Consider the following 27,812-nt stretch of genomic DNA (forward strand, 5'->3'; position numbering starts at 1 on the left):
TATTCTTACCCCCTGCAGAACAGAGCACAAAAGATTTCTGGGAAGCTGGGCTCTGGCTTTTCACGAAAGTAGAACAGACATGCCCTCAAGCCCTCCTACACTATACCAAACACTGTGCATTCAACAGACCTGCTGGTTAATGATCTCGCCCATAAGTAATGTTTTAACCTTAGAATGGTTTATGTTTGCTTCAAAAGCCACAAAGCCAAAGAGGAAGTGTAGGAGAACAGTGGGCAGGACAGTGGCCAGGAGCCTCATGACCTCATCTTTTTCCGCCTCATGGGGATTGGTGGCTGTGCTTGGGACAGGGTTTAAATTCCTGGAGCTCAGAGATGTCAGGCAGCAGGGAACAAAGGGAGAAAGCCAGAGCTGCTGGGAGCCAACTGGCTGGAGCTGCTGCTGGCATCACTAAGTGTGCTCTTGTCGTGGCTGACTCCTTCAGCACCAGAAAAGGTAATATTTTTTTGCTTTTTTACCTGACAAGTGCCGATCCATCTGCAGCTTTAGCCTAGGAAACACTGAGCAGATCTTTGGAAACTGCTTCACTGGGCAGGCATGTTTGATATTTCTCTGTGGAAAAAGGTGTGCTTTTATAGCAGCAAGGTTGCTTTAGCAATGCCAGGTATTACACATAATCACAATTTTAAATTTGTGTGCTGATAGATGTTGGGAGAAGGTTACTGGAAACTCTGCCACTGAATCATGCACTAGAAACTCAGAGCTAGTGCTTGAACACAGAAAGCTTTCTTCCTCATGTAACCACTGCCTGGCAGTGTCCTTGTTTCTCCTGGCAGGCTCACGGTTTGTGCTGCACAATCCTGAGTGGATGGGACAGTCACACTTCTCTGTGAAACTGGAAATTGCAATACCTCTATAAGAGTGTCCCGTCTCAGGGCCAGCCTTACTGATGCATTTTAAATGTCCCAAGCAGCTTTCTTTCCTGCTGTCACTTACCAAAGTTTTGAATGACTCTTGTTCATCAGTAAATTGGTTTAAAGTCTCAGGGATGTTCCTTATTCTGGGAACTGGTCAGTAAGCACTGAAATTTACTGCAGCTCTCCTAATTTCAGCAGGAATCAGTTCTTTATTAAATCACTAAAGCTGCAACGTGAGCAGCTATGGGAACAGCTATTTCACTTAATCTCGTGTTTGGAAACGCAGGTTATTTTGTTCAGAGTTCTGGAGGGGGAAATGCAGGTCTATCAATAAGAGTAGTTTCGGTTCATATAAATTGACATTACTCAGCACCTCAAGTTAATAACCCTAAAAACTGGTTTTAAAATAGCTGACAAGGGAATACAAATTGTTTGCCTTTACCTGCCTAAATTTTTTAAATTATTGTGTTAAATGAATGAAGATAAACCAAAGCTGATACTTATAACAATTTTTTACAGAGCTTTTCCCTTGCCTATGCAAGTCAGTAGACACCAGGAGTCAGTTCACCTTTTCAGTGGGGTCTTTCTCACCACTTCTCAGCTCTTCTCAGCGTTCAGTTTCAAAATTCTTGTAGCTTTTTCAGCTGCTCAGTCATTACAAGGTGGGTGGGTGGTGGTGATGGGGGATAGAAGAAATAAGATTAGCATGGGCAAGATGAATCCACAGCAGGGACCTGGTCTTGGCACAGTGAAGCACACCATGATAAAGGAAAAGCCTATAGCATTTCTGTGGCATTTTACTTTATTGACATACTGTTCCAAAATATTTTCTAGGTAAAATATCACAATGAAGGTGGCAGTTTTGTGTCTATGCCTTATCGGCATCACCTCTGCATGGCCTGTGAGTGAACCACAAACACCATCCCCAGCACTTGCATTATATCCTTTCCACATCAGTGAGAAATACTGATAAATGTTTTTTCTCTTTTCTCCCTTCAAGGTGATTCAATCCAAGCAGCATGCCATTTCTGCCAGCTCTGAAGAAAAATACGTAAGCTCATTTTGTCTTTCTGTTAATTTTCTTTGATAAATACTTTGGGGTGGGTGGGTGGGTGTATGTTTGTTTGTTTGTTTGTTTGTTTGTTTTCCTCCAAAACACATTTTCTAGTACTTGTTCTGTGACTGTAGATACTTGCAGAACATGTCCTCACCTGGCTGTTATGAGCCAGTTTCAAAGCAGAGAGCCACTGATGTCCACAGACTTTTTCCTGGGTCATATGTCCCAGATGTGGACTTTCTATCTCTGGAGCAGCACTGGAAATCTTTTTTCTTAATGAAAAATGTGTTAGCTGTTAATTAAAAAGAAAAAGGGACTGCAGTGTGGCAAAATTACTATAACCCATATTCATCAGATGACAATATTTGGTGTTGGAGGAGCACCTTAATCCAATATCCCTTTTTTTTTTTTTTGAGTGATGTAAGTGAACTGCATTCAGTCTTGTATCTAGCTCTTTAATTTATTCCCCATTGCCAGCTGTTACCCTTGTAAAATCAATTCTTGGCTCTGAGAACCAGCTGCTGCATTTAGTTTAGAGTCTTCATGATGTGGGAGATAAATCACCCTCCAGAAAGGGCCTAAGAATTAGCCGAAGCAATGATTTTTAGATATAACTCCAGATTCCACTCAATAAAAACAAACTGGAGAAACTGATCTGAATTTGCCCAGGCGCTGCCAGTGAGAGAGGCACATCAGTCTAATTTTTGGGTACAATGTTCATCTGGGATCATGGCTTGTTCTGAGTCCTCTTCCTATTGCAATGAATAGCTGAGGACACATCCCATACAGAAGGACTATGTACAGCAGGTGCCACATCTGCCTGAACACACAGGTTGGGATGCAGCAGCTCTGTCTGCTCCTTTGAGGATTAACCCCTCCCTTTTATTTTCTCTTGAAGGACTCCAGGGGTCATCACCTGCACAGATATCACAATGACCATGTGAATTCTCAGTCTCAGGAGAGTCAGCAGCATCCGCAGAGTGACCTGGCATCATCTCAGCAGGTACAGGCACCTAACTGGAAGAGAAAGCAGAGCATCTTTCCATGCCAAGATTTGCAAGTTATGACTAAGTGCTTAAAGAATAGTCAACATGATGATCAGCTCCCCTGTATGTGCCTTTGTGTACTAACACTGAGCTTTGTGTTGCTTTCAGACCCTTTACTCTTCAGAAGAAAGTGTGGATGTCCCAGAACAACTGGTAAGTGTTTTGAAGGACAACATGTCAGTTGAGTGCTGCAGGGCAGCCAATGTGTAGCAGCTCTCATTTTTCCTCACTCAAGTGTGGTTCTTGCAGTAACATCTCTCCCAAAATAAAACAAAGCTCCAGGCAGGGTGAAGTGAACTCAGTGCAATGCCTGCACGTAGCTCCTCAACAGCGCCTAAGCTCTGGGTGAATGGGACAGACACCAGTCTGCACCGCTCACACCCGTGTTCATTTGCCTGATGCATAATAAATGTTTTCCAGAACTTTCCTGATGTGTCAAGCAAGAGCCATGAAGATGTGGATGATGATGATGACGATGACAATGATTCCAATGACACGGATGAATCCGAGGAGGTTGTCACGAGTTTTCCCACAGACATTCCAGTAACAGAACCATTCCCCACTTTCCCTTTCACCCGGGGAGACAATGCTGGCAGAGGTGACAGTGTGGCCTACAGGATGAAGGCAAAAGCCTCACTGTTGAGGGCCAAAGCCGCACTGTTGAAGTCTATCAAACTCCACAAAGCTAACAAAAAGGTAAATAGCACTTAGTGGTGCCCGCGTTCTTGGAAATGGGGAGTGAACCTGAAAATGGATATGGCATTTTATGGGAGCTGGTTTTGAAAACTGGTATGGGGAAAGTAGGCACAAGTGAAGGAATGCATTTCCTTTCTGTGGATACCACAGATCGGGGGGTCTCAAAGGCTGCCCATGCACCGACGCAGGAGGGTGGTCTGCTGCAGCAAGCTGTGCAAAACTGCAGCTTGCACTGTCACGATATACTTGCACAAGTGAAATCTGAGGCCAGGCACAAATGAGAGTTTCTGATAATGTGAAAAGTTCATGTAATCCCATAAAACACCGCAGTATCTCCATGCAGAGGTTCATCATGCAGGCTGTGAGCGTCCCCGCAGCCCGAGCAGCCTGCGTTAGTGTAGCACTTGGCGGAGCAGTTCCTCAGGCGTGACAGTGGCTCTTGTTCTGCTCTCTAACACAGCTCAGCTACGATGCCACTGAGGAAGATGAGAGCTACATGGATGCAGACAGCGAGCGCTCTGTCTCCCAGGAGGATTCTGCTTCCCGCAGCTCCCTGAGGAAGCACGCCAGCAGCGCGGTATGGTCTGAGCGGGACAGCAGCGAGCAGGACAGCGACCTGCATGACCGGAGCTTGGAAAACGACAGCTGGCACAAATCCGGCAGCCACGAGGCAGAAGGCGACAGTAGCAAGTCTGGTGTCAGAGGGGACAGCCTCTCGAGTGTGGAAAGCAAGGAGAGCCGGGACAGCCAGCCTAGTGTGGAAAGCAGGGAGAGCCGGGACCGCGTGTCAGCTGAGCTCTCTGACGATATCAGCAACCAAACCCTGGAAAGTGCCGAGGATTCTCAGGATCGCCACAGCATAGAAAGTAACGAAGTCACCGTTTAAAGGGAGACAAAAAATAGTATTTCCCTTCTTTTTCAATCCCTACCTAAGGGAAGCGGGGAGTAGCTTCATTGCGGGGAACTGTTTGTTAATGTAGTTCGCGTGGTGACTTTTGGGGTTCGGGGCGGTCCGTGGCCCCTGGGGTTGTGCCGGCGGAGGCTGTGGGACACGGCGGGCGAGCGTCGCCCCTCGGGCACGCTGCTCCCTGCGCTGCCGGGAGGTGTTTTTCTGTAACGGGAATTAAATAAAAACCTCAACCCCCTGTACCCGCGTTATAGTTCACTGGGGCTTGGACGGGGCGGGGGGAGCTTTAATACTACTTCTTCAAATGATGTGAAATCGCTGTTCCCCACAAATTTAACCAGTACAGCCTCTTCGCGAGGCCTCCGTGTACTTTCGCCGAGGATGAGCGGGAGTCCAAACACTCAGCGCCGGCCCCTGCACCACTACCGCCGGGGCGGTCTGGCGTTGCCTTGGGGAGGGGAGGGAGGCGTGGGAGGAGGAGGAGAAGGAGGGCGGGAAGGAGGTCCCGGCCGGCGCTCCCGCCGGAGCCAGGGCGACTACATCTCCCTCCGTACCCCGGGCTTTCCGCCGGAGGGCGGGGAAGGGGCGGCGGCGGCGGCAGGGCCGATGGCGGGCGGCGGCGGCTGCCGGCGCGGGCGGGAGCAGCTGGAGCTGGAGCGGCTGGGCCAGGCGGCGCGGGCCGGCTCCTGCCCGCCGTCGCCGCCGCTCTCCGCCTGCTCGCGGCAGGCCTGGAGCCGGGACAACCCGGGCTTCGAGCCTGAGGAGGACGCGGCGGCGGCGGCGGCGGCGGGCCCGGTGCTGGAGATGGACGTGGAGTGGGGCAGCCGAGCCGCGTCGTCGCTGGGCAGCGGCGCGGGGGCCGTGGCGGGCGGCGGGCGGCGGGCGCGGCGGGGCCCCGCGGGGCGCGGCGGGGCCGAGGGGCCGGGCCGCCTCCCGGGGCCGCCCGACGGAGCCGCGCCCCGCAGAGCGGCCTGGGCCAAGCGCCTGGCGCGGAGACTGCGAGGTGAGGGAGCCCCGGCCGCGCACCCCACACCCGGACCCGGCTCCCCGGGCGCGGTGCTGCTTCCTGCGCGCTGTAGGGTTGTCTGATGTCTGTCCTCTGGAGTTGTCTATAGTCCTCCTTTTCCTCTGCCCCGTTCTATTCCATCTATCCTTGCCTGTGTCTTTGTGTCCCCATCTCTTCGTGCACATTCGTCTTCCGATCCCCGTGCCGGTTATGTCCCGCAGCACACGCACCCACGCTTCGCTCCTTTCCCCGCCTCTCTGCCTTTCAGGTCTTACTCCTGGCTGCTTTCTGTGTAAAACACTACAGTGTAGGTGAGGTTTAGGTTGGATATTAGGAGGAATTTCTCCATGATGAGATGAGATGAGATGACATTGGAATGGACTGCCCAGGGAAGTGGTGGAGTCACGGTCTCTGGAGGTGTTTAAGGAAAGGCTGGATGTGGTACTCGGTGCCATGGTGATGTTGGGTCATAGGTTGGACGTGATGATCTCCAGAGGTCTTTTCCAACCTTGGCTTTCTGCCCCAGCACCAGGTCTTTGGAGAGTTGGAGCAGAATGCTTGTGCTTCTCTCTTTCTCAGCATCCCCCATTCTGCAGAAGAGGCGGTTAGGATGGCATGGGATCCTTGGAGTGGGTTGCTGGGAGGGTGTTGGAATCACATTTTCTTTTCTGCCATGTTGTGCGGTGCCTTGGTGCTGCCCTTGACAGTCAAGAGCTGCCTGTTGTCACACAACTGGTGACCAGGGACAGAGTTGGGAGCAAAACTGGGCACACATCAAGCGAACATTTGGGGTGTCGTTCAAAGCTTACTGCATTTAACTCCCTACTGAGCTGGCCTTGAATAGGGTTGATTTGACAACAGCAGAGAGAACGCTGGATGGGGTGTCCTTTGGGATTAAGGTCCTGGGAGCACATTGAAAAAACCCTCCTTTCTTTTCAGAAAAGCTCAAAATGTCAGCTTCAAACTGCATGGATTTTAAACAGAGCATTGGTTTACGTGGCGGCCAAAGTCTTTATAGTTATACAGCTGCAGAAAAAGCAAACCATATTTAGAAAATAAAGGTTCTTCTTCTAAAATGTGGATTTTCTGAAGTGATAGATGGTACTGTTACTGGCTGCCGTGGCATCAAGTGGAACTGTCAAAACAAATTTGACTTTAAGCAAGGATTTGTACCTTCTCTGATTTTCATGTGCGTTCAAAGATTGTTTGCTGTAACGATTTCTGTGGCTTCGGCTGTAATGCACCAAAAGAAATCCCTCTTGAACATTGCAATATCTTAGTGGTATGCAAGTCGGACTTGCAGTGATTATGGAATAGAGCATGTTTTCTTTTTAGCAGATTTCATTGGGACCATGTTCAATGACCCAAGTCACTTTATAACAAGAAACCAGAATAGCCAGGAAAAACTACCAGTAATAATTGCATTGTTCATGAATTGGCACTGCTCTGTTTGGAGTCTCCAGTGGTGTGTGTTTGCTTTAGCCTGTTGCTGAGATTTGTAATTGCCTGGGAAAAGAGCTGCCTCACGTGTAGTAAGTTAAGTCTTTTTATAAAAGCTTTTATCTAAGTTCAGATGCCCTCTTCATTTTAGTTGTTGCCAAGAAGGAACCTCCTGTGCGTGTTTTTAGCTGTGGTGAAAAGCAGCAGTGTTTATACATGAGGCAAGCATGAGAGTGACTTAGTGTGGCTTCTGTTCCGTCTCTGTCATGATTTGTGATCCCTGTGCAGCACAGTGTAAACGGCTGATTGCAAGCCTGATGTGATCATAGGGCACTTGAAGCGTAACTGAGGGTTTACTACTGGAAGGAATACTCCACGGCTCTTTTGACATTCCGTGGATATCCATGGGGATCTTTGAAGACTGGAAAATGGTGCATTCCGTTTTATTTCAAGGACTACAGGAAAGTTGGCATAGATTTATTTAATGGCATTTCATCTCACTAGACAGAATTCAACAAGAGGGAATAATCTTTTGGATATCACAAGTGACAGTGTCACCATGCCAAAAAAGGTGCCACTCAGTACTGAAGGACCTTCAGTGACAGCTTGCACTTTACTTGCTGTGAGTTATGAAAGAAAAATGTAGAGAGGATTTAAAGTATTGGGATTTTGATAATTGCAATTGTTGGGGAAACTGTAACAGGAGTTACTAAGTGAATAGAAAGTCGACTCCTTCAGACTATCAGTATTTTATGTTCTTCTTTATGTGGAGTCTGTTGAGATTCTAACGTGAGTGTCTGTGAAGCGTCTTTAGTTCCTCTAGTTTTACAGGCCTCTTCAGCCAATATCCCAGATGCTGGGAGGAGAAGAGGGGCTGACTATTCTACTCTGTCAAGGAGGAAGTTACCAGTAGTTTTGATGGGTTAAAACAAGGTGTGTTTCCAGAGCCAGCCTGGAAAGGTAATCCTGCTCTGTAGAGCTGTACTTGGTCACCCAGCATTGTCATGTCCTCATGTGTGTCATCACTGGTGTGTGTTGGGCATTTCTTGAAAAGCTTTCTTAGTTATTGTTAAATGCAGGTACAAAATACTCTTCCCAATGACTCATTAATTGTTACTTTCATGAAGACTGCTGCATACAGAATGAGTATGAGCAACTGTTTGTTGTGGATTTATTTGATAAAAGTACACAGACGCTGTCAAAACATTGATGAATAGCAAATGTGTATAAGGAAACCATTTTGTTGCTTGCAGCAGATGTCAAATCCAGCACTGCTTACCTCTGCTGTGTTTGATGCATCTAAATCAATATTTTAATAAGGGAAATAGGGGAATAATATATGTATATTGCAATAATGTGACAGCTAATGAAAGCTCTGAGATCGCTGATGAGCAAATTATTGTTCATTTAGCACAAAGATCATTGTATGATCCCTGGTGCTGTTTGGTTGGGTTTTTTCTTTGCTGTAACTTTCTGTTCTTTGCTGACTTGACTCCTAACAAGGTCTAATATGACAGAGTTTGAGTTTGGAAGCTTTCTGCTTCTGCTCACCACATTTCTTATTGGTGAGTAATGTGCTGACAGCCAGGACTTGGCTTTCTCGCCAGCTTAGCTCACTGGCTTTTCCAACCTTTTCTTCCTCTCTCCCATAATGTTTTCCTGCCTTTATTATGAGGGTTGCTAGTGCAACGTAGTGCTGTGCTAGAGGCTGAATTTGTTGAGTTATTATTATTAGTGACTCTGTAAATGTTCTTGCATTTGTGTTTTTGTCTTCAAGAATGACCTAATGGGGAGGATTTGGCATTCAGCATAGTGAAGTTGCAGTCTTTATCTGCACATTTTCAAACTTGGTCTTAAAGAACAGCTTTGAAAAAGCTCTCTTATTTGAGGGCTGAGACTAGGGAAGGCTCTAAGTTACTAATTAAGCCATGTGAACAGCGATTAATGCTAAAACTGTTAGTGCTTGCTGTGCCAATGAAAGAGTAGTTTTCAGGTTTATGTCATGACTTAAAAATGTGGTAGCTGAAAGGCTTCAAGAAACATCTAACATGTTATTTTTTTTCTCATTTATGCAGGTAGAGGGAAGAACTTGCTTATTCCCATCTCTGTTAGCACACAAAGGTCTGCAGCAGGCAGCTTAGCCCTTTGTCTTAGTCTTACACCAGTGGTTGCAGATTGACTGAACTCATGCTTCATTGTCAGCTTTATAATGTGTTTTGGCAATCCCTTGTTACTGTTCCATTTCAAATTACTGTGGTATGTTTGATGGATCCAAGATTTTTCCTAGGGAGTTTGAGGTTAGTGCATTTCCATCTACTGAGAATGTAAAGGATGTTTTGAAGGGTTGGCTGTTTAAAACACCTGAAAAGGATGGAAGTTTACTGCAGTTATGTAGGAGTGAGTTTTTAGTTTTAAATGCTTTTTCTCTCATCAGAAACTAAGGTCAAATGCCTTGCTTTAGGTTTAAATGAAGAGAAGCTCCATGAAGGGAACAGTCTGAGCATCAGCAGCTGTTCCCAGCTTTTTTTCTGCTCTGTACTAGGCACAGGAAACAAGGATGGTGGTTGCTAGCTGCATTTTGTTTCAAGGTGATGGTTCCTTTTAGAGACTCCATTTAAAAGATCCTTTTCTGTTACCCATTTGGAAGGGATCACCAAAGTTCAATAGCTTCTCTCCCTGTCTTCTGGGGAATGTCAAGCATTTTATGAAGTGGGGAACAGGCAGAAACAGTTCAGCTGATGCAGTCGCTCAAGCTGACACCTAGACTGGGCAGCACTTGCTCATTTAGGCTGCTACTGATGTTTAATTGACAGCTCTTTGTGTGCAGGGAAAGAAACCATGCAGAAATGCTCACCAACATCCCTGCTGTGTCTCTTGCCTATCTGGGAGGGGAAGGTTATGATGTGGTGTTTTAAAAATATGTTTGAGTCAAGTACCCTCCTTTCATGTAGGAAATTAAGACTGCTCCTAAAGGCTCAATAATGAATGTGCATTTTCGTTCATCGTACAATGATTTTCATGTTTAAAAGAAAAAAAACCAAAAAACCATCTTGAAGGATGGCTGGCTGTGCGTGGCTCTGTATCCTTGTAACTGTTTTTATTCCATGTGGTTCTAAGCAACAGCACTTCTGCAAATCTTCCACAGATTCTGTTAGAGTTCTGCTAAGCTGTTCCTAAATTATTATACTATCTCATTGATAGTTGATACTGCCTCTGGCCCCACTCTGTCTACCAACAAAGCTCCTCTTGCTTAAACTTAGATCAGCTTATAATCCATAGAAGAACCTGCAGCAATGACAAAGGTTAAGCTTTCAACACCACTCACTATGTCACTTGTGTATCTGTACCAGACATCTGTGCAAATCATTATATATATATATATATATATATATATATATATATATATTTTTTTTTTTTTTTTTTTCCTTTTAAGGTCTGTGGGGGACAAGACTCATGGAAGAGAGCAACACCAGCAGAGAGAAGTACTTGAGAAGTGTTTTACGGGAACTGGTCACCTATATGGTTTTCCTCGTGGTCCTGTGTGTCTGTAAGTACTGCTCAGCCCCTGTGCATCCAGTTCTGGACTACCTGCTTGTTGGGATTCCAGAAGGAAGGCTGTTTGATGTGGGAGAAGAATTAATGGGCAGGTGTCTAGCCAAATATTTGGAATCAAATATTTCTCTTTTTTCTGCGTGTGGACTGTTGCTTGAGACTGAAAATACTACAACTTTCTACACCTTAACAAGTTTAGAATCTTTAGGCAGGATGATAATATACTTGTTCTTTGTTTTTAGAGAGCATTTTTTTATTGTAGTGCCACATTTCAGTATAATACTTCTGCTACACTTTTTGAAATCACTGAGCAGAAGTGGTAAAAAGGGGCAGGAGTTAGTCCTCTAGGACAAAAAATTGAACTAAATCACCACATTTGAAGTTCTGTCAGCAAGGTGCAGATGTACGGATCACAGCTGGAGACTTCTGTGGTTTGTGCCATTTGTTGTCTTGATACCATATGAAGCATCATAACACTAAAAAAGGCAGAAAAGAGCAATGCTCAATTTACAATGCAAGAAAGAACTTGTGGAGTTACAAAATATCTGTTTTATTTGTTTGCTAGGGAGAAAACCGACAACATGTGTACATTAAGTTAGTGTATCTTTAGAAAGCCAGTATGTTTCAAGTCTTCAGTTTTTCCTGTGGGCAATTCTGCCCAAAAGGGCTGAAATGTCGGTGACACTTGAGTTGCCATTTATGATCAGTTGTAATAGAACAAGGTGATGTTTTACATTTTTGTGAGAGGGAATCTCGGAGTGGAAAAGCAAAGGCAAAAACAAAAATTGGTAGACTGTCTCTGAGAGCAAACCTGCTCTGCTTAAATGTAGCAGAATTACTAAAAAGCCCAAATTTTATACCATTGACACAACTGTTTTGATGTTGTACTGCAGGTATGTTTATCTATTAAATATCATGATGTTTTCCTTCCTGAGTCATTTAAGAAAGCTTGGGGCAGGTTTATGGACAAAGCAGTGCAAGGCTGCTTGTGGCCGGCACACTGTACCACCAGGAGAAGTGTAGCTGTGAGGGGCCTGCCTTAAAGTTAAATTTGTTTCAGCAGGAGAAGTTTGATTCTTAACAGGCTGTTAACTATTTGTTTTGCTACAGAAAAAAAGATTTTTGCTAACAGAATAAAGGAAAAATACAGTGTGTTAAATATCCAGAGACATTGCTAACTCATTAGTATTTTTTAAGTATCCTTTTTATTTTTCACATAAGCAACAACTGTAGGTCAGTCTGGTCTGTGGCTTGGCATGCCCTAGGAGAGTTCTTCCCAGTGCAGGCTAAATGCTGTGGGCATTTCTTGTCCTCTTGTGGTTTGGAGAGCACACATTTAGAGAGAACCCAGGTATTGCACAGTCATGTGATACATTCCATGTGCTCAGCAGCAGTCTATTGAAAATAGTTCTTCCTGCCTGGTTGTTACGGGAAGAAAAAATTTATGAATGTTATAAAATTGCCAAAACTGACAGTGATTGTTTAGGGTAGGCCTAATCTTTCAGAATCCTCAGAGTTTTAGCCATAGAGTGGTTCAAGTATTTACAGGTGGTAACAATACCCGCGCCAGAGACTTATTTTCTCAACCCATCTTAGTTTTGTACATCATTTTATAATTTATGCTCTGTGGCCCTCAGCCATATCTTTGGCCCTGTTACGAGGAAAAGGAGTAACACAGTCTTTTATTTTCTGTGGGGAGTTTCTCTTAAAGGCACTGCTCATCTGTGCTGGAGGTTCATTGCCTAATCCATGTCATTCCCAGTGCCTTGCAGTATCCTGGCTGATTGTCATCATCTGCTGAAGCACAGTGTAGTTGTCCTGAGGTCTTGGTGCCATCTGTGCCAGATCTCCTTGGATAGCACAAGCCACCTGCCTCTCTTCAGGCTGCTGAATTGTGCCTTTGTTTTCCTTGAGGTTAGCTTTGGTAGAAGCATTAATAATAGAATGAGGTGGGGGAAGGAGAAGAGAGCATTTTAAATTGATTGGTTGGTCTGCCTTCACTGCTTCTTGTATTTTAATCACCGTTGACGGATAAATGCTGCCTGGTGGGGATTTTTTTTTGGAGCTTAATTAGTTCCACTAAAAAATCTGCACAAATACAACCTGATGTATTCAAAACAAATAAAGTACTTTTTTTTTTTTCCCCTCATTCCTTTATCTCTCATTCCTTACCAAATCTTCTGCAGTGACTTATGGGACAGTGAGTTCCAGTATGTACTATTATACAAGGGTTATGTCACAGCTCTTCCTGGAAACACCTGTGTCAAAAACGGAGAGGACTGATTTCAAAACTTTGTCCACAATGGATGACTTCTGGAAGGTAATCTAAACCCAAGTTTTTGTATCTGTGTTGCTCTGGTTCACCGGTTCTGTTGTGAACCATAAATTTAACCTGCAGGAGCTTATTTCCTGACATGGTCAGGCTTATGCATGAAGATCTATGTGCACAATGTTAAAGCTATGGAACAAAGTAGGCCTTTAATATGTGAAAATTTGGAACTCAAGTAGTGTTGGTGGGGTAGGGTAGGGCAAGTTTGTGGAATGTCTTTGGAGTACAGGTAATAGTAAAGTCTTACATCAGAAAAGTTATGGAATGAAGAGCTACAAAAACAGTGCTGGCAACATGCAAACTAAATTCTCTCATCCTCCCCAGTTCACAGAAGGCCCTTTGCTGGATGGTCTTTACTGGGAGATGTGGTACAACAACAAAACCATGGCAGAAAACAAAAGCTTCATTTATTATGAGAACCTGCTCCTAGGCGTGCCTCGCATTCGGCAGCTGAAAGTCAGAAATGGTTCGTGCACCATACCTGAAGATTTAAAGGATGAAATCAAAGACTGCTATGATGTCTATTCTGTAGCTAATGAAGATACTGCTCCTTTTGGGCTCCGGAATGGAACTGCGTACGTAGCATTCCTGTAGATACATACTCCTTTTTAATATACTTGTGACCCATCTTTCTATCTTCATTTTACAGAGGTAGTCAAAGGAACTTCGTAACTTCTTTCTCAGGGGTTACATCAAAGCTTTGTAGCAAAGCTTTGCAGCACAAAACTTTGTTTTATGCCTTGAATTAAAGCATATTTGAGTAACTAATACATGGTTTTTGGTCGGGTTTTGTTGGTGTGTGTTTTGTTAATTGTAAGTTGAAGGTGGAAAGACCAGTGTGCTCTCTTTCACTTCTGAACTAGCTGGACATACACCAATGAGAAGGATTTGAATGGGAGCAGCCACTGGGGCTTGATTGCCACATACAGCGGGGCTGGTTATTACCAAGACCTCTCGAGGACCAGAGAAGTGACAGCTCTGCAGATTGCGAGCCTGAAGAAGAACCTGTGGCTGGACAGAGGGACCAGAGCAGCCTTCATTGATTTCTCTGTGTACAATGCCAACATCAACCTATTCTGCGTGGTCAGGTATGGACAGAACCATGGCAGTGTTCAGTTGTACAGTGTGGGTTGTAGACTTGGGGTTTTCTTGTGATGGCTTTGTTTGGGGGACATAGGTAACTGTATGTTTTGTGTAAAGGGGTCAGACAACTGAAGTGCCATGCCTCCCTGTCAAAGAAGTGAGGCTCCTCATGGGGTCTGTCCTGGCATTCCTGGTGTCACAACACCTTCGGTGCAGTTTGAAGGACATCTCTCTAGAGAGCTGGCTTATTCAAGTAAATACATGGGTATAGAGTATTTGCCTTTGGTTTAGACAGCATGAAACAGGCACAGATTAAAACATTTCTTTCTGTCTCTGTTTCCTCACTGTTCCTGAAAGGCTTTGAGTTTTAGTCAAAATTGAGTGTGGTCACGTTTACAACTTTTGTGTGGTGTCTTCTCTGAATCGTATGTGGGTTTGTTCCTATTATTTAGATAATTATACAAATAATTACAAATTGTATTTAGATAATTATACAAATATTTGTATAATTATTTAGATAATTATACAAATAAACCCAAGTGTCTTTTAGTGGTGCTTTTCATCAGTTCTGGTTAAATTAAAATCTTTTTTTTCTTTGCCTTTTTTTTTTAAATGCAGGTTGCTAGTGGAGTTTCCAGCCACTGGAGGCCTGGTTACATCTTGGCAGTTTCAGCCTGTGAGGCTGATTCATTACATCTCCACTTTTGATTTTTTCCTGGCAGCCTGTGAAATGTCCTTCTGTCTTTTTGTTCTGTATTATATGGTGGAAGAGGTCTTAGAAATTCGCATTCACAGACTTCGCTACTTCAGAAGTCTTTGGAATTGCCTTGATATCCTTATCATTGTGGTAAGTAACCTTTGTAATCAGGCTAAAATTACATTCTAAAGTGCACTTTGTGGGAGACCACAAATTACTTGGTGTTCCTATTGTGGTTTTAAGGTATAGGACCACCATTAGGAAGGACACTTACAGACTGTTAGGCTATTCAGTCCGGATAAGACAATTTTAGTCTGTGTTGCAATGTTGGTATGTTTTGCAAAGTTGGTTGTTCTGTCTTCAGTGGTTTCAGCCTGGTGCAAAGTTAGGGCATTTGTCCATCATGCTTTTTCACAGTTTTTGTTTATACAGACTTAGCTTTTATTGGAGGTGACAAACTTGCCCTCTCTTCTACATATCTGGTACAGACTATTGCACTGGCTTTCAAGTAAGAAAATCGTCTGCTTTATAGGAGTGATTTGCATTTCAAGGAATGGGACTGGGATTTGAATCTGTTTGCAAAGAACCACAAGGAGATTTATCATGGTATTAAATATTCACCAGCTAATACCAAGTTTGAAGAAGTGCCTCAGAATTGTAGAGTGTTAGCAGCTGTCTAGGTTAAGTGGACAGTGTTGCACACCAGTAATCTTAGTGCATCAGAAAATATGAGCTTTGGATATAAAGCTGCATAATATAATTCTCTCTGGACTCAGATCAAGCTGTGCTTACCAAAAGTATACAAAGCCAGAAATGCTGAAACAGTTCCAGTCCCACACTCGTTTTGTATCTTCAGGCTTGGATGAATCAAAGGTTTCAAGTCTTGAAGCCAGTATTTGTAATCCTGGGAAATCATATTTGCATCACAGCGCTTTGTAAATGAAGGGCTGCTTAGGAGGATGTTTACATGAACTCTGTGCTTTTTTCACACTTAATGGTTTGGCAGTGATAAGATGCTTTGCTATTACAGTCAGTGAAGAGTTTTTAAATGTGAGTGTAAAATTCAGTTCACACAAGAGGTCAGAATTCTATGTTTATGCCTTGCCTGAGGGGCGTTGTTTAAATGTAGGATTATGTACTTGTGACTCTGTGTGTGGTGAAGTGTTCACTTGCAGTAATGAACAGCACAATTGCAGAAGTCAAAGCAAGAAACCTCTGTGGTAAAACCGCAGCTTCTCTTTTGTTGTTTGTTCTGGGCAATACTGCTCAGTCTGTGCTCTGGAGAAACTGTAGTACCTTTTTGGCTACTGATGTCTTTCTACTCTGTGTTCTTTTTCACCTTTGTCTGAGTTGTCATATTCCCTTGCTTATATTTTCTTCTCTGTGACAGCATCACTTCTCTAATCCTGCTAGGTGTCACTGTCACCTTGTTCCTCACCTGTGGCAAGGAAACGACTCCTAAACCTTCTTACTCCCAGACTATTTGTCTGTAGTCCAGGACTACAATGGTTTTACTGTGAAATGCATGAAGTTCCTCATATCTTAACTTTATCTGACATAAATGTCTCAAACAAGTTGTCACAAAACCCTGATCACCTTTTGTAAATGTTTATGTTTCTTTTGTCCTCAGCTGTCTGTGGTAGCTATAGGAATTAGCATCTATAGGACATCAACTGTTGATATGCTCCTGAAGAAGCTGCTGGAAGATCAGAACTCATTCCCCAATTTTGAACCCTTGGCATATTGGCAAATGCAGTTCAACAACATTGCTGCAGTCACTGTGTTTTTTGTCTGGATTAAGGTAATTCCAAGACACATCCTTATTCTAACATTAGAATGTAAGGAGTATTTTTAGTTTCATGAGACACATTATTTGAGGTTTACTCATCTTTCTCTCAAAGTCAGTTGTGAGAAAATCAGAACAGTGATAACTTCTTGCAGATGAAAAGCAAAGTTGTAACTTGCCACAGGTTTAGTCCGCTCTTGTTTAGGTCTAGAAGATGTAGTCAGTGCTTGTGTTTTGTCAGCAGACATGTTAAGAAACGTTTTTATTATTCCTCAATTGATAAGTCAGTAATTCCTACTGGGTACTGCTTTGTCTCCAGTCGTGTTCAGTAGGACATCTCATGTAAAAGAGTGGAGAGCAGTTATGTTAAGAAATTGTCTTCCTTGTCTTTTCAGCTTTTTTCTTTTCTTTTTTTCTTTTAACAGCTTTTCAAATTTGTCAACTTCAACAGAACAATGAGCCAGTTATCCACCACGATGTCTCGCTGCGTCAAAGACGTCATTGGCTTTGCCATTATGTTTTTTATTATTTTCTTAGCATATGCTCAGTTGGCCTATCTTGTCTTTGGCACTCAAATCGATGACTTCAGCACTTTCCAGGACTGCATGTAAGTACAGATATAAAAAAATGCAAAGAGGATTCTGGAGCATTGGTGAATCAGTTGCTTTACAAGAGGCAAATCCTGTGACATCCATCTAAGCGGATAAGCTGCAGGCACACTGCTGTTGATATAACCTGGTAGCAAACATGTTTTTATAACATTTTTATCTCAGTGTTATTGCTGGGAGATTAAATAGTCAGAGCAGTGAGCTAAAAATGACGGAGTCGGTGTGATATCATTTTTACAGCAGTTGGTTTCATTCCTAGACAAAGCAATGACTCCATGTTCAGTGGTTAAATATTTACTAAAGTGTTGGATGCATAGTAAGGCCATGTTCCTGAGAGTGTTCACAGTTGCTTGACTCAGAGTCTGTCTTAGCCAACCACAAAATGTATCTGGAAAGCAGCAGAGAGAGAGGACTTAATATAAGATTGCTAATCAATTTTTCCTTGGTTGATTTGGTGCAACTGATTGTAACTGAGGCAATTAACAGGTTGTTCAGTCACTGATTTCCCCTGCTCCCTTCCACTGGAGGAGTGTTACAAAGAGTTTCTTGCAGAGAAGTGAAGAAACTGGAAATATACTGATGGTGCTGTAAATTGCCAAGCTTCTTCCAGCTTAGTGGGGGAGGGCTGGGTTTGTATGTGTGTGAGAGAGATGGGAGTGGGTCTCAGAGCTTCACAGTAGTAATTGTTAGTTTGCTCTGCTTCCTGTTGTGACCAAAAGGGAGAAGTGACCACCATGGTTTTGTTCTGTGTGTGGCACCTGACTGTGAGTTTGGTTATGCCTAGACATGTGCTTGGTGAATTGTTTTTGCAGTTCCTGATAAAGTGTTACAACAATGCAGACTTCTCTGCAGCCCATTAGCCACACTGCTAGAATAAAATAGTTTGAGAATCCTTGTACAGCTCCAGTAGTATTTTCTTCAACACCTGGATGTGTTTTGTTTTTTAAGATTTACTCAGTTCCGCATCATTTTGGGAGACTTCAACTTCACAGAGGTTGAAGAAGCTAATCGAATTTTGGGACCCATTTATTTCACTACATTTGTGTTCTTTATGTTCTTCATTCTTTTGGTATGTACCCTTTGTTTATGTGGGGTGGGTGGTTTTGCATCACTTGTCATTTGATTCCTCCTGCTCCTTTTGGGGCTTTTTCTGATAATGATGAGTGTGTGGCTCATGAAGGGGCCTGACTGCTACATAGCTGGTCACTGCACTCTTTCTTTTTTCTACTCATTTAGAATTGATTTGCATTGTATGTTTGTTGTCACTCTCATGTAGTGCTCCATGTTGTGTTTTTTTAATTTATTATTATTATTATTATTAGTTTTATTTCTAAAATTTGAATAGTGGCTGATTGGTATACACAGCAAGGCTGCCCCTTTTGATGAAAAGTGGCTGTACTGTTCCATGCATCTCTTGGTTCATAAAGTGCTCTAATGTGTGGCTGGCTGTGTTTACAAGAGCCTTGTTCTTGCCTGTCACCACACAGCTTTGCCTGCTGCAAGAGCATGGCTCTAAAGCAGTCCTGTATCATTATAATTTTTAATGCTATTTAGTGACCCTTAGACTTAGTGCAGCTTTTCGTTACTGTTTGAGATGAGGAGGCATGGCATTCAGATTTTATTTGTGAGAGAAGACTTCATCTTGGATGTTTACTAGTAAGGAAGCAGAGAATTTTAAGTGTTTTGTGAGAAATTTAAGTGTTTGGTGAGATGGACCAGGTTTCAATGGGAAAATAAAGTATGTGTCACTATGTGCTAAAGGCTCACATAAAGCAGGTTTCCTATTTGCTTTGTAGCACCTCACACATTCCAGAGGAACAGTCTGGTGTCCAGCAAGGGATAGAAATATCTTTCTTTAAGGGGCAGCAGAAAAGCACTGGAAGGTGCAGTCAGAACAGGTTATCCAAAATACTCACTGTAATTTGTGTTTTTTTAATATCTGTACAGCCTCTCATATAGCCTGAATGAAATGATGCTATAAGTCCCTTGAGACCTGAAAATTAAGTTAGGGAAGATGGGCAGAAAGCACCAACTGTTAAAGCTGGGCTAAATAGCAACAAAAAATAGCACAACAGTGAGTTGTCAAGTTACCTCTTACTTCTCTAGTGTTGGGCATGAATGCATAAAGATACAGCACTGAAAGATTGTTCCAAAGCACATTTTTTAAGTCCATGAGGAAACAGAGGATAACACTGCCTTTCTACATTGAACATGCCAGTAAATTTAGTAACTCTTCCTGAATGTGAACATGCAATTTGCAATTCAGTCACGTTTATTCCATGTCCAGCAGGAACATTTCAGTAATGACAGCATGGTTTGATTAAGTTACATGCTTGGCACAGGGTTAGTGAGACCAATATTTTCTCCTTTCTCTGAATTACAGATACAATATAATAATTACAGATATAACCTGCTGCTTATTACAGGATGAATAGTTAACTTGATTCCTCAGGCATTCTTGTTGCCAGCTGGGTTGCCTGGATTAATTCACAGCTGTTACCTGTGTAATTTTGGCCTTGCAGGGTTTACTGCCACTGCTGTGTGTAGCTGTGAACTTTCTCTGGAAAGTAATTGTCCAGTTCTGTTAATAACCAGTGATGTTGATTAAAATTTGTTATACTGCAGCACATCATATTTCAGTATCAAGCTCTGGATGTTAGTTTCTTTTTAAACAGACCACCATTTTCTTCTGACCTTTTAAAAGAAAATTCATATAATGGTCTGCACAAGAAGGTCATAGGAGTAGTAGGGCTTAGTCTTGTTGAAGTTTGAAATGTCAACATTTTTGTTTTCTCTTATGAACAGAACATGTTTTTGGCCATTATTAATGATACCTACTCTGAAGTCAAATCAGATATGGCACAACAGAAGGCAGAAATGGAATTGTCTGACCTTATCAGGAAGGTAAATGTAATGTTTTATTTGTTTGACATCTTATTCCTCCCATCTGAACTTATTTCATAAAATACTACATAAACTGTACAAAGTAAAGCTGGCAGCAGCTGGTGACAATCCACATCTCAGCTGAAATAAATTAATCTGAGCTGAGTGTAAATTAAATGAGTGAAAACTTCACATCACAGTGTATGTCAGTGATCTGAGACTTTGCCTTGAATGATCACACTGAGCACACTGAATGAGATTGTACAGTAGCTGATTTCTGTAATCAATAAAGACATTAGAAATCTCGTTTCATGAGAAACAACAAAATTTCGCTTTCTCTCTTAGGGCTACAACAAAGCCATGATCAAACTTAAATTGAAGAAAACTACTGTTGATGACATTTCAGAAAGTCTGAGACAAGGTGGAGGAAAACTTAATTTTGATGAACTCCGGCAGGATCTCAAAGGGTGAGGGAGTTGTTACTTCTTACCTTGAATAGTATCCCCAGGGACATATGATGTTAACTTTTTGATGTGATTTTCCTCTAGCAGAAGTATACTAATGTAGATAAAGACACACACCAGAGTATTTTTCTCTGCCCAATGGCTGATGTTGGCATCCCACACCAGAGAAAGGTTTTGGAGCTCTGGGGTCCAATCTCCTTGAATTTCCGTGTTTTGGGGAGAAAAACACAGAAATCTGTGAGGAAGCAGAGACCTAAGGCCTTTGAGGAAATGGTAATATTGCTGCAGGAGTTTGTGGACAGTCAGGAGTCCAAGGCAAGGGTACAAATCAAGGACATATAGAAGGGAATTGTGAAGGAGAAAGGTTCAATGTGAGGAAGATTGGTGCTTTAACTAATGGAGGGTAAGGCTGAGGGTTTTTTATCAGTGTTGTGAATTTACAGACAATACTAGGATGTCTTTGTCTTGAGGATGAAAGTCTGTCTGAAGTGAAATGTTTTCTAATACACAGAGTTCTTTCAGCATCTGCAAAGTGGAAAGTAAAGGAACTACTTTTACTGTCTTTTCAGGAAGGGGCACACAGATGCAGAGATTGAAGCAATATTTACCAAATATGATCAGGATGGGGACCAGGAATTGACAGAGCATGAACACCAGCAGATGAGAGATGACCTGGAGAAAGAGAGGGTGAGCTCAGCATTAGGAGTGGGATGCCACCAGCACTGTTTTCCAGTCTGCTCCCTGTGCTGGTTTCCTGCCTCAGAAGAATCCTCTTGTCTCCCGTCAGTTTTGCCATCATTCCTTCCTGTCTGAGCAGAACTGTAAAAAGGCACAGGGGAGCTGATAGAGGACAGGAGCTCTTTGACCTTAACGCCACCATCCCCCATGTACAGATGAAAGTTTTTACATCTCCTCTCTCTCTCTCTCTCTGGCTTGTGTTTTCACAAAGGAGGACCTGGACCTGGATAGGAGCTCTCTGCCACGTCCTCTGAGCAGCCGCAGCTTCCCCCGGAGCTTGGACGACTCCGAGGAGGATGAGGACGAAGACAGTGGACACAGCTCCAGGAGGAGGGGCAGCAGCTCTAGTGGGGTTTCCTATGAAGAGTTCCAAGTGTAAGTTTATACTTCTGAGGGGGACAAATCTGCATGTTGGGTTTTGGTTTTGTTTTTTTTGGGGTTTTTTTGTTGTTGGTTTTCTTCTTTAGGTTATATAGTATTCTCTCCTTGATATTAATCAAATTATTAATAAAAGCAAGCATTATGATTTTGTTGTGCTTAAGTCACTCCTTTTAGTAGCTTTCAAATAATATCTGAACTGGATAGCCTCATGGGAGTTGGTTAGAATACAGAAAATCAGAACAAATGAAAAAAAAATCAGCAACAAAACCCCTGTCCTTAAAACCTTGTCATTGAAAAGTCAGAGAAAGGGATCATGTTACAATAATGCCAGAAAAAACTTTTCTGTTTCTCTAAGTAGTAAACCCTTAAGTTTTTTTTTAGGTTCAGTGAGAATTTCAGTGGTTGTTTTTAATAAGTTAAGTTACTCATGAGTGTCTGTTTTGTCTGAAGTGGTAGATCTCCATATTAATTAATTATAGCAACACTAGATGAATAAAGAATTGTGTAACTGGAACCAGCACATTTTCATGATGATGACCTAAGAGCAGTGAAAGCAGAGTGCAAGATTTTTTTTTCCCCCATGTGTTTTGCCCATTTGACTTTCTTGCTCTGATGTACCTTGTCCCTCCTGGATGGTAGGACTGGTTTGTGGGAAGTCAGAGGCGTGCTTGGATAACCGTGGTGTCTCATCCTCCGCTCCGTGTGTTGACATGCTAGAACGGTGCTGACTGGGCAATGTCCAGGTCACTGAAGCTCCCACTTGTTGCCCTCAGACTCATGAGGCGGGTGGATCGCATGGAGCACTCCATCGGGAGCATCGTCTCCAAGATCGACGCTGTCATCGTGAAGCTGGAGGCCATGGAGAGAGCCAAGCTAAAAAGGAGAGATGTGTTGGGAAGGCTGTTAGATGGAGTGACAGAGGTAAGAAACTCACTCTCGGTGGTCTGGTCACAGCCTGCATGTCTTCCTTTCTGTTGGCACTTCGTCCTATGGCCTGGCTTGGCAGGATTGAAGGGGTGGTGGTAAAGAGAAGATGGGTGCTTTGGCAATGGGTGAGTGATTTCAGTTAGGTGTTAGGAAAACATGAGATTTAAAACATGAAATTTTGGGAACGTGATTCAAGATTCAGGTATGACAGCATGTCTCACAGCAGGCCTGTGTCACCATTTAAACCTGTGATCTGGTCAGCAGTGATGTTCGGTAGTTGCTGACACAGCTCCTCCATCCCTTGGTGTCTGTTGGGATTAATACAGTTTTTTTTTGTGGACTAGTCTGTTAGAGCCTATGGAATCCAGCCCAGTCTGCTCTTATTCTCCTTTGTTGCTTCTGGGGCTGTGTGTGACAGGTGGGAGTCAGTCACCAGGGTTACCAGAGTTCTACTGCCTCCCCTTTCACTCTCTCTTCCCTGAAGGCCCTTTGGAATGGCCAGTGGGAGAAATGTGTTATTTCTGTAGATGCTAAAATCTGTCAGGTGGAATACAAGTTGTGCTTTCCTAGGTGGCAACCTGGGCATTTCATCCCTGGAAATAAAAGAATTTGCTGTGGGAGCTGTTTCCGCATTAGCCTGTGGAAGTACCCAAGCGGTGTAAGAATTTCCTGTGGTTGTATAGGGTTTTGCTTAGACTGCAGTTTGGAAGCTGCACTTCCAGCTTGTGTCTTTTCACGTGTTTAGGATGAAAGGCTGGGCCGGGACAGCGAAATCCACCGGGAGCAAATGGAGCGGCTGGTGCGAGAGGAGCTGGAGCGCTGGGAGTCGGATGACACGGCCTCCCAAATGAGCCATCGGCTCGGAACGCCCCTGGGGCTGAACGGCCAGCCGCGCTCCAGGAACTCCCGGCCCTCTTCTTCCCAGTCAGATGGTGTCGATGCGGGAGCAGGAAACGGCGGGAGCAACATCCACGTGTAGCTTGAGCTGTGTAGGTGATCCCGAATGTTTCAGGTCAGTGTTCAGCCAGCAAATGTCCCAACGCCGTTCCCCAGCGTCAGGGGATCGTTCTGCTTACTCAGACCTCTCTGATCGCTCGTCCTCAGACCACTGAGGACAATCCTTCACTGGTGGGGAAAAGCTAATATTCGGCCCATAAATCATTTCCAGGCCTGTGTAATGCCAGCAGTGAGAGTGTCACCCTTGGAATCAAGAATGCGGGACCCTGAATGGCTGTCAGGTGGGAAAAAATCTACTAGGACAGAAACTTGATTCCATGAGGGCAGCAAGCTTCAGACAAAATAATGTGCAATGGCTGGCGTGCTGAAAGGCCGTTAACTTTCTGCTTCCTCTTGGAAAGTACAATTTTTAAAGGTTTTTAAAAGCAAATGTTAAAATAATATGGCATCACTTCTTCTTATTCATTATAACAGCTGACAGATAAACCAGCACTTTTTTAAAAAAATATGAGTTTCCACTTGTCTTTCTGAGTTATTCTTGGTATACTAATATTTTACTTAATTTAAAATATTCTTTTTTTTTCCTGTTTTGAGAGGTACATTTCTTTATGCAGAAGAAAGTGCACTTAGTTTGTACAACTGTAAATTACATAATTCTGTGGTAGAAGCTGAATGCATTATAGTTAGCATTATGGAAGAAGTATTTGAGGACTGCCTCTTCACGCCCGACTAACAATAATTTTCAGCTATGTTGCAAAGTGCCCATTTTTTATCGCTACATTTTAATGATTTATGTGTTCCTGGGATAAACATTCCGGAGGTTCTTAGATAAATACAGCTACTTTGCATAAAATACATTATTTGAAAGCATGCAAAATTGAAAAACGCTATAAGTTTTCCTTGGGTGTGACAGAGAAAGGGGGAGAGAAGTTTCTGAAAGTTGGGAAAATCTGATCTTGTGCCATGTGAAGTTCTAATCACATCTTAACTATGTGCTTCTAGAATTATTAGGTGCATTTCTACACAGACTTTTCTGCTGAGGTGCAACACAGGATTCCTTTGGGAAGGTGTTTGTAGTATAATCACTGATTTTTAGTATTTAATTCCCTCTGCTTTGTTTCATAGAAGCTTTATTTTTGAAAGGGCATGCAGCGTGGAAATTCTGTTGGTTTCCTACAGAGAGCACTGAGGCAGTGTTTGGAGTTTTGCCTAGCAATATGTTCCCATGTGTGGAATGCTGGTTTAGGAGGGAGGCTGTCAATTGTGCTTTTTTCCTGAAGATGGCAGCTGTCTGATGTTTAAAGACTTGAGAGCTGGTGAAAAAGAAAATTGAAAGCTACATAATCAACCACATCTCAGCTATTAGTAGGATATATAGAGGAAAAAAAAGCCAGTTCAACAAAGTATAAGTAGCATAATGTGTTATGTTAGTGCCTTCTGTTTCCAAAGCAGTTATCTCTTCATTCTTGTGGGAGCGCTGCTTAGGTGAAGCTTCCATGTTCCATATATTCTTGCAATGGCATTGCCTGGATGAGCAGTAGCTCAGAATGCCTTTCCTCTAACCGGGGAACTTGCTAAAACTAAATAGAATTCATGCCTTTCCATTTTTGTGAGAGACCATACGCACAGAAACCTGATTTATATAAGGTGGAAGAGGGGGAAATTCAGTATTGGAATTTTATAATACCTGTGACTTGGGAACAGAATTATGTAGGAGAACAAGTTGTGGTTCTTGTGTGGGTTATTTTGTCCTGTATTGGGGAGAAATTCATACCCTTTCACAAGAGTCCTCATGAACTTGCCAAAACAGGGCACAGCAGAGTGGATAGGGCATTTGTGTGGGTGAGGGCATTCAGATTAAGCTCTCTCTTGCCTTGATTGAAGGGTTTTACATCTCAGAAACCTTTCTGAGGAAAGCTTTTCGGTGTTGAACTGCATTTCTGACTGTAAACAAACAGACCAAAAAGAAACACCAGCTGTACACATGGCCAGCTGGTGTGCAACAAAAGTAGAAAATACAATACCAAAGCAATTTAAATATTCAGAGCCTTGTCTTTATATTCATATCCAAAATGTGTCTTTCAAAATGTAAATTCAGTCACTCGGTTCACCTTTCATTTGTACATATGTGTTTATTATGGAAATGTTTCCATTAATAGCTGTATTTGCGGGGTGTATTTCTGTAACGTGTCGTTACTTGATAACAAACTTCATCTTGAAGTGCAATAAGTTTCCATGGGGTACCCCTGTGTGTTGACAGTGGGCCTTGCAGTGAGTGCATTGCCACTTGACAAATGTTACAAACATTTTATTGAAGCATTTTTCAGTTTTAGTATTATTTGTTGCTTATTATGAAGGTACAGTGTTTTGCATAGTAATGTACAGTGTTTGGTCTTATTAGGAAGCTGTTAATTATGCAAGTCTTCTACAATGATCAAGAATGTATTGATCTGTAAAACTGAGCACTTTACTTCCTAATAAACATTTTATGTAGTCTACTAAGCAGACATTGTGCCTACACTTGGTTTGTTTGTAATGGAACATGAAGAATCCTACATTTTATTTGTGCTACTTTTATCTCATACTTTATTCTCGGATTACCTAATAAAGAGGGTGGAGGGTGTGAATGAACACAGAGGACTGGGCTCATCCTACTGCCTCATTGCCCAAACAGTCATTTTTTAACACTTTATTTCAGATCTGTATTTCTGCGAATGCACAGGTCTGCTTTCTGCTACTACAGGTAGCAGCTCCCATTGCTAATAACTGTCTCTTCATTACTTGCTGTGTAATTTAAGTCTTTTTTTTTTTTCCTCCATTCCCCTTTATTTTCTCCCTTGTTTCAGGAGGGAATACTACAGTATCTGGAAAGTTTGAATAAAAGCTTGGAAAGCCCAAGCTGCCATGTAAGACCCATAGTTCTCTCTGGACAGCTATATTAATGAAAATCTATCAATGAAAATGGAATAATTAATGTAAATACGTCTCAATCTTTAATGAAATACATATATACTGAATTTATTAAGTATATTAAGCCTTTTGACAGAGCACTATAAAAGTCACAGTGTGTGGGAAGTAGGAATTTTATTTATTTGTTTGTTTATTTAATATTGTGTGTATGCTATAACATTGCTGATTTTGGAAGGTTTCTTCAGGAAGTGCAGTTGGAGATGCATATTTGGAGTAAGAGCTTTTTGAAGTAATTCTTCCATGTCCACAGGCATTACTTGGGTGCCTTGTATATTCCAGGATTTTTCTCCAGTAAATCTAAACAAGAAGAAAAACTTGGTCAAAAAACTGAGAAAAAGGTTATGATAAAAGGTCTGCAAGCGATTGTCACTTGTATAACAAGGACTTCCAGCTTTTAAACACTGATCGTGCGAAATAGGTGCAGAAAGGTGGAGTGACACCTTAGTGGTTCAGGTGACAGACTGACATTCCAAAGAGTTGTGTTTTCTTTGTGTCACCTCACACTGATGCCTGAACACACACTCAGCTGCTTCCAGCTTGGGCCGAAGGGCTGCTACAAACATGCTGCTTAAGCACCAGTAATGCTAAAACAGCAGTGGTAGCACAAGTTTTTCTTTGCACTGGGGATGCTGGCAGCTCTTCTGCTTTGCTTTTACTCCAAGGAATACTCAGGGAGACTGAAGCTGCACCGCAGGAGGCAAAGAGCAGCAAACTTGTGCCTTCTGTAACAAACCTGGATTTGGATGAAGTGTGAGGGCAGATTTCCTACAGCCAGCCAGGTGTTCAGGTGTTTTGGAGCAGGCCTGCCTGCAGTGGGGTGCCAGGAAGGGAGCAAGAAGGGTTTTGGGATGTGGGGAGTGTACTGGGTTTGTGTGGCTCTCAGAAAGCCATTAGTAAAAAATGCAATAGGATTGCCAAAGGACCAGTCATGACAGTTTGCATCAGCTACAGTTCTGCTGGTGGCATTTTGACAAAAGTTGAGACCAGAAATTTCATTCATTTGCAAAGTCGTGGGAAGAGTTAAAGATTGGCAGAGACTCACAGGGGACAAAATGCTCATTAAGGAATTATTCATAAAAAACAAATCAACAATGTTCAACTCTTACGGAGTTAGAATTTGTTTTACCTCCTGTTCAGTTTTTAAGACTTTTAGTTTTGAAAAAAAAATAATTTCCAGTGAGAAGAGTTAGACTTTGTTTTCTGGGAAGTCACATTTGAGGTATTTTTGAAATAAAAACACTGCCAAAAATCCTCTGTGTGTTGCTGAGGCTGCTGCTTTTCACTGTTGCATGGAGAGTGGTGTGATGTAAACTCTGAGAAACACTCAAAGGAAAAGAATGCTCCTTTCAGGCTAAATTACCAGATCATTCCAAAGTCTGAGGTAAGCACACTTCTGTACTGCCATCAGCT

General features: G+C 42.7%; 2 protein-coding genes across 6 annotated transcripts; both read left to right on the forward strand.

Annotated features, from left to right (window-relative positions):
- Nucleotides 1–372: 372 nt before the first annotated feature.
- SPP1 (secreted phosphoprotein 1) lies at nucleotides 373–4,823 on the forward strand. Its single transcript, XM_066186462.1, has 7 exons — nucleotides 373–453; nucleotides 1,710–1,776; nucleotides 1,876–1,926; nucleotides 2,831–2,935; nucleotides 3,087–3,131; nucleotides 3,399–3,674; nucleotides 4,135–4,823. Exons 2-7 carry the CDS (start codon nucleotides 1,723–1,725, stop codon nucleotides 4,558–4,560), a joined length of 957 nt encoding a protein of 318 aa, XP_066042559.1. The 5' UTR covers nucleotides 373–453; nucleotides 1,710–1,722; the 3' UTR covers nucleotides 4,561–4,823.
- A 338-nt stretch (nucleotides 4,824–5,161) lies between these two features.
- Nucleotides 5,162–26,022, forward strand: PKD2 (polycystin 2, transient receptor potential cation channel). Of its 5 annotated transcripts, XM_066186464.1 has the most exons (16): nucleotides 5,162–5,584; nucleotides 10,461–10,574; nucleotides 12,766–12,899; nucleotides 13,233–13,483; nucleotides 13,772–13,996; nucleotides 14,610–14,838; nucleotides 16,319–16,489; nucleotides 16,900–17,081; nucleotides 18,031–18,151; nucleotides 19,888–19,986; nucleotides 20,311–20,432; nucleotides 20,999–21,116; nucleotides 21,379–21,542; nucleotides 22,322–22,469; nucleotides 23,221–23,487; nucleotides 23,644–26,021. In XM_066186464.1, exons 1-15 carry the CDS (start codon nucleotides 5,188–5,190, stop codon nucleotides 23,452–23,454), a joined length of 2,709 nt encoding a protein of 902 aa, XP_066042561.1. In that variant the 5' UTR covers nucleotides 5,162–5,187; the 3' UTR covers nucleotides 23,455–23,487; nucleotides 23,644–26,021. The 5 variants fall into 5 exon arrangements, with proteins under 5 accessions (XP_066042561.1, XP_066042560.1, XP_066042564.1 ...); XM_066186463.1 differs by having other exon boundaries at nucleotides 23,221–26,022; XM_066186467.1 differs by having other exon boundaries at nucleotides 5,522–5,584; nucleotides 21,382–21,542; nucleotides 23,221–26,020.
- The last annotated feature ends 1,790 nt before the right edge of the window (nucleotides 26,023–27,812 follow it).

This window comes from Chamaea fasciata, unplaced genomic scaffold (assembly GCF_029207755.1).
Source record: "Chamaea fasciata isolate MVZ Bird 193981 ecotype frontalis unplaced genomic scaffold, bChaFas1.0.hap1 SCAF_6, whole genome shotgun sequence".
NCBI classification, from domain to species: Eukaryota; Metazoa; Chordata; class Aves; order Passeriformes; family Sylviidae; genus Chamaea; species Chamaea fasciata.